The sequence below is a fragment of the Cavia porcellus genome, unplaced genomic scaffold, assembly GCF_034190915.1.
Source record: "Cavia porcellus strain 051 isolate PalLab524CR breed Dunkin Hartley unplaced genomic scaffold, mCavPor4.1 scaffold_29, whole genome shotgun sequence".
NCBI lineage: Eukaryota > Metazoa > Chordata > Mammalia > Rodentia > Caviidae > Cavia > Cavia porcellus.
In genome coordinates, this window is record NW_026947512.1 from 22,808,050 (window position 1) to 22,817,051 (window position 9,002).

General features: G+C 49.9%; 1 protein-coding gene across 3 annotated transcripts; it reads left to right on the forward strand.

Moving 5' to 3' along the window:
* Positions 1–1,090: 1,090 nt before the first annotated feature.
* Positions 1,091–8,713, forward strand: Tnni1 (troponin I1, slow skeletal type). 3 transcript variants are annotated; one of them, XM_013158056.3, is made up of 7 exons: positions 1,091–1,115; positions 3,774–3,815; positions 4,340–4,471; positions 5,297–5,386; positions 6,397–6,573; positions 7,394–7,503; positions 8,380–8,713. In XM_013158056.3, the coding sequence occupies exons 3-6, from the start codon at positions 4,346–4,348 to the stop codon at positions 7,499–7,501; spliced, it is 501 nt and encodes a 166-aa protein (XP_013013510.2). In that variant the 5' UTR covers positions 1,091–1,115; positions 3,774–3,815; positions 4,340–4,345; the 3' UTR covers positions 7,502–7,503; positions 8,380–8,713. The 3 variants fall into 3 exon arrangements, with proteins under 3 accessions (XP_013013510.2, XP_013013507.2, XP_013013508.2); XM_013158053.2 differs by having other exon boundaries at positions 8,455–8,713; XM_013158054.2 differs by having other exon boundaries at positions 8,483–8,713.
* Positions 8,714–9,002: the final 289 nt, after the last annotated feature.

Below are 9,002 nucleotides of genomic sequence, written 5' to 3' on the forward strand. Positions count from 1 at the left end.
AAGCAATCATTCTTTTTTACAGATTCATAATACAAAATGCTGAATAATATTGCAAATTATAATAAAAATTTGCAGCCAAGTTCTTTAAGAGTGAAAGGACAAAAGATTTAAGAATTATTTTGTTAAATTTCTAGTGCAGGCACAAAACAAGAACGAGGGATATTATTGACAATAATCTTCCAAATGACTCTTTCCCAGTTCTTCATTTCTCTGTTTCCCCTTTCCTTACAAAACTAAGGAAGCAGACGCTGTGTACCAGAAGTATAGAATTGTTAAAAACCAATTGGATGATGAGACAGCTGTCACTTCACAGGTCTCTGATACCCCTTAGCAAACTGTACGCCACTGAGAAAGTGACCCTGTGTCCAATCTTGTATTTGGCTGCTTTCTTCCTGCCATTTGATTCTCCTAGTTGGGCTGTCTGACTTCCATGTCCCAGCTGTGTGGGTGACTGGAAGCGTGAGTCGAAAGTTTTCCCATTAACGATTCCTCTGTGTCCCCCCAGGTGCCGCCCCGCCTCCATCATGCCGGAAGTGTAAGTCATCTTACCCCCATCTAGGCTTCCAGGGACAAAACCCAAGTCATTTTGTTGCCAATTTTAGCCCCACAGTTGAGGACAATTTGCTCAAGCTCTGAGTGTCTGGATCCCCAGGGTGGCCAGGTGTCCCCCAAGCCTTTGGACAGATAGCAGTGGGAGGACATTTATGGTCTGTGTTTTAGAGTTTGCCTGCCTGCATGATCTAATGAACTGACTGTGCCAGGCCATGACTTCACACTGATCCAGCAGATAAGCAAAGCTTTGGGAATTGACCCAAAGCCTAGGCAGGGAAGCGTCCACATTATTGCAGCCCTCTGTTAGGGGACCCCTGACTTCCTACCAACCCTTTCCAACTTCCACTGACTATGGTTGTTGGGTTTTTATTCTATTCGGCTGGAACCCTCAACCTTGACCTGCTGCCTGGGGCCTGATTTCTTTGGGGAACATTGTTGTCACCTGCCACCTCATCCCCCAAGTTCGTCTCCATGGTTCTGCTGCTATATATATGATGTACTTTATTCATACTCTGTGTTCTGATCTCTCCTCCATCCTTCCTGTGCTGTACACCTGAAGCGAGGTGAGTGATATTTGGGGCGCCCGTGTGCTGATAAATTCTTGAGATTGGTGAAGGTGGGGTGGGCATTTGAGGATAGATTGTGAGTCAAGGCTGAAGTGATGTTGGGGATGCCCAGGGGCTCAGAAAAATTTCCAAGAGAATTGGACCAAGAGAATTTGGTGTGGGGCTTGTTAGGATCTAGGGAGTTGCTGCCCCAGTGCCTAATGTCACTAGCAGTGCTCCTGGGGGCTGGGACTTGATGCAGCAGATTTTAGTGTGACTTTACACTCTCGCTAAGTACTGTTATATTAATATGCTAAAAATTAAAATAATTGATTAAAAGATAATTAACAAAAATAGTTACTTAAAAAGATAATTATTAGTAATATTGTTATTCTGTACTGAGCTCATTACCCTAGTAACCAAGCACCAACCACAGTTATAAATTAACTGACCAAGTCGTTCTGCTGTTCTGTAATGCGTCATCCCCCACCACCTTACTGACCTGTGTGCTATGTCAACTTTTGTTCCCCTTGTGAGAGACAAATGATGCCGTGTCAACCATTGTTCCCTTTATGAGAGACAAATGTTCCTGGGATTGGCCGACCAAGGGCTATGAATTGGCTAACCACCCACTGTGAAATGCCTCTGACCTCAAGCAAAGGGGAGCAAAGGCCCACCTTATTTCTGTTTCTCATCACTATGTACTTACTGATCAATGAGCTAATCATAAATGAACTATAAAAATCAGTCAAAACTCTAACTCAGTTGCACAGCTTTGCAAATTCCATCTGCACTGTGTCGCTGGACCAGCTAAAATAAAAGCGCTTCTTTTAAAAAGACGTCTTGCCCCGTTTTTCATCATGGGGCCCTGTTTTTTAAGTAGAGTACAACAAGTACAAGTTCCCTTTCACTGCTCTGAAAGCTCCTCCTTCCTTGGAAGGTCCATTCTCTCTTGAGAGCTGATCCTGTACAAAATTACGTTTGAGGGTAAGAGTCCTGGCCCAATGCTGGAACACTGAGGCAGGAACAAAGTCGTGCCCCTAGATCCTCTCTGGTCTTTGGTTACTTTGACTTTACATGTTTTCCACAATCCAGGAGTTTTATTCAAGGCTGCTGAGGATACATCCATGTAGGTCCAGGGATGGCATCTATGGGACAAGGCTGTGGACTTTGTGACAGCAAAGGTGTGACTTTGGAACACCAACCAAGGGAGCTGCGGCCACTCACAATGAGAATCACTCGTGCTCTTTCTCAGAGGTTACATGGGTTTCTAGGCTTAACTGAGGTTCTCTGTTGACGGATGGCTGAATGGTGTGGCCATGTGCTCACCACATGGTGGGGACAGAAGACTGCAATAAAACCTTTGCTGCAGGAGCACCACAGTGTGCAATCTATAGCACCAGGCCCTGTCTCAAGGTCATGGGTACAGAAGGGTAGCAATAGTGTAGGCCTTGGAGTAGAAAAGATAACCACTCTGAATGCTTGGATCAGAAGTTGCACGTTCTATGGGCTAAAGTTCATTCATCTTCTCCTAGAACTGCTCACCTGAAGCCTAATCATTTCCATTCTCCACAGCACAGTCAGGAACTAGAGCTCCCCAGTACCCAGCACCTCAGAGGAGCATAGAGAGCCCACTGATAGCAACAGAGAGGTAGCCTATGGCCCAGAAGAGACCCGAGTACTCAAAGTCCTCAAGGTCTTAGTTGGGGTGGGGTGGGGTATAGGCAGGACTCTATTATCACTGCCACAAGGCTGCAAAGTTTTCTCTTTCCTTCCTTCCTTTCTTTCTTTCTTTCTTTCTTTCTTTCTTTCTTTCTTTCTTTCTTTCCTTCCTTCCTTCTTTCCTTCCTTCTTCCCTTTCTCCTTTCCTCCCTCCCTGCTTCTCCACTTCCCCCTCCTTCCCTCTTTCCCTCCTTCTCTTCTTTCTGTTTTTGGTGTGATACAGGGGTTTGAACCTAGGGAAGGGACCACTACTCCTGAGCTACAACCCCAGCCCTTTTTATTTTGATGCGAGTCTACCCCAGCTGGCCTCAAATTTGACATCCTTCTTCTTCAGCTAACTGAGTAGCTAGATTACAGGTGTGTCCCACCATGCCCAGCATGAGACCTATTGTTAAATATTAAATTGGCAAGACTATATCTAGTCTTTTGATAAGAAAACAATCTTATTACATATTAGAAAGCTTTATACATACAGTGTTAACATTTTGATGCCTATATAGGTGATGCACTTATTTAGGTGATGCACAGTATATGCTCCTGGCATGACAGAGCTGCAAGATATTGCTGTTACTTATTTCCAGAGTGCTACAGTGTGCTTCTCTTTTAGGTTTTTGAAACTATTGACACACCTGTGCTCTCATTTTTTGGTCACAGCTCTGTGAATGAAGTAAGGTGATCTTGGCTCCTGCATTTATAGACAAGGAGGCACCGTGTGCTCTGCCCAGTCTCTTACAGAATTCTGCCTATAGCAGAACCAGGATGGCAATGCAGGGCCTGTGTCTCTGTGTCAAGTTCTCTGAATTTGAGGAGTTAAACACAGATGAGCTTGAGATGCTGAAGTGAGCAGAGAATTCTGGGTAGTAATGGTGAACTCAGCTGGGGCTCATCTTGAACCAGAATTCCAGTTTCATGACCTTTGTCTCACCACCTTTCTCTCTCCCTTTTCACTCTCAGAGAAAACCAAAGATCACAGCTTCTCGAAAACTCCTGCTGAAGGTGAGATGGGGTGTTGGCCAGTGGGACCTTGGGGGCCAGCTGTGTGGCCTGTAAGGGCTGTGGAATATGTGGAACCCAGAAAGGAAGGGGCTGGGGCCTGGCTGATGGGAGGCAGAGGCAGCTGGCATTGCTGGAGCCAGACCCAGGTGGCCAGTGGCTAGGGACCTGGGATATCCCTGGCACCCTCCTGGGTCCTCTGAGGAGGCAGTGACCAGCTGTAGGGTAAGACTCTGCAGTGGTGGCAGAGGGATGGGATTTCTTTTTGAACATGTTTCTCTTGGAGCTGTATAGGCCAAAACTCACAAAAATGGGTAAGAGAAAGACTGTGTGTGCACTGGGGGAGAGGCAAGCCGAGACCAAGGATGTTGGGTGTGGTTACACAAGGCCCCCTGGCAGCCACCACATGATTTCACAGAGGGACCCATGTTTTTAGAGCTGGCCTTGCAGGGCCATTGTCCCCTCTGTCCCTGGTGCTGGGTGGGAAACACGAGGACTAGCTCCAGCTAGTGGTTTCTCCTGTCCAGAGCTTGATGCTAGCCAAGGCCAAGGAGTGCTGGGAGCAGGAGCATGAGGAGCGCGAGGCTGAGAAGCGGCGCTACCTGGCTGAGCGCATTCCCACGCTGCAGACCCGAGGCCTGTCACTCAGTGCCCTGCAGGTGAGCCTGGCAGGTGGGCAGGTGGGGGGGTTCACATTGGCGCATGAGGTAGAACTGAGCAGGGCTCAGCAGCTGTGTAACTCACGAGGCACTCTTCCCTATGTGGCCTCATGTTATCTTCCCAACCACCCGAGAGTGAAGAAGTTAGAGCCCATTTTACAGGTAGGGAAAGTGAGCCCTAGAGAGCAGAAGGGACTTTCTGATGCAAAGATCTAGCCATCTACCAGACTTTACAACAGTCACTGGGGATGGTATGGAGCGGTGAGTGGCCCTGCTCAGGAAGCCCTGTTTCTCCAGAGACTCAGCTCTCCTTCCCTGGAGGAAGGCCTTGCGTGTTGTTAAAACACTGGTACTTGTTTAAATGCCAGCAATTGCAGAGAAAAAGGACTGGAAGGATAACTATCAAAATGTCATCAATTGTTATTTCTAGGAAGTGGCAACACTAGTTCTTTTTATGTTGTTATTTTTTGTTTAATGCATAGTATTCAAAATTCCTGCACTCAACTTACAGTATTTTTGTCATGTAAAAACTGTGTCTTTTTTTTCCCTTTGTACTGGGGATTGAACTCCAAGTTTGTCCGACAGGTGCTTATGCTGCTGAGCTATATCCCAAGCCCCAAAATTGTATCTTTTTAAGGAAACAAATCTGTAGGGAAAGGAGAGCAAAGGGCTTTGCTTTGAGCTGTCATCCTCAGAGGGAGCCTGCAGACTGGGGGTCTCGCAGAGGAGCCAGGGAGAGGGTACAGGGCAGGCAGGTAGAAAACAGGCTGGAGCCTGTGGCTCATTCCCTCCTGTCTACTCGCGCCCATCCATCTGCCTTCCCAGGACCTATGCCGGGAGCTGCACGCCAAGGTGGAGGTGGTGGACGAGGAGCGGTACGACATCGAGGCCAAATGCCTCCACAACACCAGGGAGGTGAGCTGGGGGAGGGCGAGGGGCACAGCTGGTGGCCCCGTGAGGCATGGTGGGCACAGATGCTGGTCCTGCCACATTCTGTGGAACCTGGGAGGTGGTCACACAGCAGGAGAGTTTGGTTTCTCCAAGCTAGTCCCACAGAGCTGGAGATGGGTGGGAGCATAATCACACAGGAAGAGCACAGCCTTCCTTCCCACCTGCTGCATGGCCTCTTCAGAAATTGCCTTCTTTATTCACCCACACAAGTAATCAGATGCTGTTAATGACATCTTAGCTTTGTGGAGAGCTTTCATGTGCGTTATAGCCTTTGATCCTTCCTGCATGCCTGGGGGTAACGCGGATGAGGATGCTCAGGTTCAGAGAGGCTAAGAGCTCAGCCCGGGTCACAGCATGGGGATCCTAGCATCTGTGCTGGCTCTGATTCCTGCTCCACTGGGCAGGGAAGATGGAGAAGGGCAGGCTCTGGCTGCTGTTGTGGCTGCTCTGGAGCATTTTCCAAGCAGGGATGGGTATATCGGTGGGGGGCGGGGGGACAGCTTAATTCCCTCCTCTTCCCCTTTCTGCCCAGTGGGATGATGATCTGTGGGATCACCATGGGTGATGATATGTGAGAATTCTTGCAGAGGTCTGGGGCCCAGAGTCTTTCTCTGCTGGGGCAGGGCTGGAAGCTGTAGGGAAGGCTCCTGGGGCAGCAAGCCTTAGCAGGAGGGAGACTGGGAACCAGAGGAGACAGCTCCCATTCCAGGGAGGGCTCAAGGCAGGGGTGATAGCATGGGGGCCACACGGATGAGGTTAGATCATGGACTTTGTCTGTGTTCCTTTATCCTTCAGTGCATGTGGGGTGGTTATTTACAAAGGACAGATGGTCCCAAGTATCCCAGAAGGTCTGGCTTCCAGGATGGAGGACTTGGGGTATAGCTCTGGCAGGAACACTGAGGCCTGATGTCCTTTGGCAGGTAGCTCTGTGGCCAGCTGCCCCTTGAGAGAGCATGACTTTTTCTTGCCTGCAGATTAAGGATCTGAAGCTGAAGGTGTTGGACCTCCGTGGGAAGTTCAAGCGCCCACCACTGCGCCGGGTCCGTGTCTCAGCTGATGCCATGCTCCGAGCCCTGCTGGGCTCCAAGCATAAGGTGTCCATGGACTTGCGGGCCAACCTCAAGTCTGTGAAGAAGGAGGACACAGAGAAGGTGAGGGTCCTTGCCCATCAGCCTTCACTTGTCACTCTTCAAACAGCCTCCAGTGGGCCTAGAAGCCTGTCAGTCAGAACATTCTAGAATCCTCTAGAAAACCAAGGGTAGAGAAAGAAGACTTACTTCTTTTCCTTAGTCTGCTTCTAGTCTGTAGGGCAGACTGGCATACAGAAAAGACTAGATGGGGAATAAAGCCTCTGCTTCCAGTGTAAAAAGAACATGGGTGATAGGCAAGACCACGGCCTCTGTCACCACAGGAAAAAAGAGATGACTGTTCCATGTGGTACAGAGAACTGAGTTCAGTCACTTGCTCGGTCACAAATCTCTCCAAGTTGGCAGATCTCACAGTATTCTGTTCCCGGATTTGGAGCCTATAAGATGTCATGTGCCGTGGAAGGAACAAAGGTAATAGAAACATAGTCCCTGGCCCAGAAAGCATCATAAAGAGAAGAAATGGGCCTGAGAATAGGCAAGGAAAATGGAAAATGAGCAGAGACAGCCAGGAAGGCTTTTTGGAGTAGGTGGCCTTGAGCTGCTGGGCATCAGAAAAAAGGGCCGTATGGGGCATGGAGTGCATTGGGGTGGGAATCGGCCCACACACTACCATGATCACCCACAAAATTCTCCCTCCTGTGGCTCCTCAGTTGCACCCATGTCTCTTATCTGGCTAAGTCTTCATCACTCACTGTGGGTTACGGTTGCTGGGATTTCCTGTTTTTGAGGAGGTGGAATTCCTACAGGCCTGTTTCTCTTGAGCATGGGGGGTCCTGGTTGTGCCTCCAGCCAATGAGTCTCTGCTATGTCTGGTCTACCTCAGGAGCGGCCTGTGGAGGTGGGCGACTGGAGGAAGAATGTGGAGGCTATGTCTGGCATGGAGGGTCGGAAGAAGATGTTCGATGCCGCCAAGTCTCCGACCTCACAGTAGAGGTACCTCGAGATGGGCTCTTCTTCTGGGGGACTCTCAAGGTCTGCAAGGTGACTCGGTGCTCCAGGTTGACGCTGAGAGGGCACTTGATGTATGCAGGAGAAGGGGCACTGGCGAGACTCAGCTCTGAGCTTAGGCCTTCTCCAGCACCATGAGACCCTGGGTAATTCATTCCTGCTTGGGGCCCTTTCTGTTCCCATTATATGAAACATTAGGGTCGTATCTGATCAGAGGTTCTCAAGTTTGATCCTGGGGCTGCACCCAGAGATGCTGAATTGGAAGCTGTGGGGCCAGACATGCTGAGGGTGAGAACACTGGGTTAGACTGTCCTGGGGTCCCATCTCTCCCAAATGCCTCCCGAGGATGTCCTTTACTTGTGTACTCTGCAAAATCCTCAGCATTCACACTCCTTCCTCCTGGTGAGGTGCCAATCAGAGCAGATACAGCCTCCCACCCTCTGAAGAAACATGGGGAGAAACTGGACATGTAGAATTAGGCCCCCTGAACCCCCCTGTGGGAGAGCTGGGAGGCTGTGCAATGGGGTGGGGTCTGCAGAGAGGACATGGCACAGCAGGTTTCTGGACAGAGGCGCTCTCTGAGCAAGTGTTTGCTTGAGGGACTGAAGGTGCCACAAAAGCACAGAGGTGGGAATGAGCCAGTCATGCAAGACCAGGTGAAAGCCCAGGCAGGGTCTACAGAGGGGAGGGAACTTGGGTCTCGGGCTGGGGAGCTGAGCAGGAGCCTCCATGGATGGATTCAGCTTAGGGCATGCTAGGGAGGAGAAGCCCCAGGAATTGCAAGTGTTGTGGGTAAAGCAGGCCTTTCTAAATGGCACGTACCACTCGGAACTGATGGCTTCTGCTTCTTTGTCCCCACAGGACAGCTTGCTATGGGGTTCCTGCTTCAGGCGCCTTCTTCCACCCTGCTCACCTATCTCTCTGTCCCATGTCCAGAGTGTATCCCTGCGCCCTTTTCCTCCAGCCTGCATGATCTCCTCTGGAACCTGGATGAATCAGACACTCAAGGGAGAGGAGAGATGCACATCTGAGGACCTCAACCCAGCAGAGCAGGCTTCCAGCCCCACAAGGCACCAAGGGCTTCCTGGCAGAGATGCAGAGAGCTGAGGAGTCAGGGAGAGCATCCCACTGCTGCTGTGATGTGTAATATCAATAAGCATCACGTCCTCTCCATTAAAAATTCAGTTTCCTAGTACTTTCTGTAGCTTTGACGGCGAGTGCTCACCAGAAAAGGAAGATAGCAAGTTTGAGTGGGAAGGGTTGGGCCAGGCCAAGTGCTATGTGCACTCAGGAACTCAGGATCAGAATGGGGGGGGGGAAAGGTGGCTGCCTGCTAAGGTCCACTGTGGTCCCCATGGGGTGAGCTTTTGTCACTCAGTCCTGGTGACATCCTCGTAGCACACACTGGATGCTCATAAAAGCCCTGACCTGTGAGGACAGACCTGGTCCCATTTTGGACTCCAGCCATCAAGAAAGTCCCTCTG

Excerpts from the sequence above, each read along its gene's own strand:
- Tnni1 (XM_013158056.3), top strand. The coding sequence starts at position 4,346 with ATGCTAGCCAAGGCCAAGGAGTGCTGGGAGCAGGAGCATGAGGAGCGC. Across the intron at positions 4,472-5,296 it reads TGTCACTCAGTGCCCTGCAG|GACCTATGCCGGGAGCTGCA; the intron begins GTGAGCCTGGCA and ends CTGCCTTCCCAG. Across the intron at positions 6,574-7,393 it reads AGAAGGAGGACACAGAGAAG|GAGCGGCCTGTGGAGGTGGG; the intron begins GTGAGGGTCCTT and ends GGTCTACCTCAG.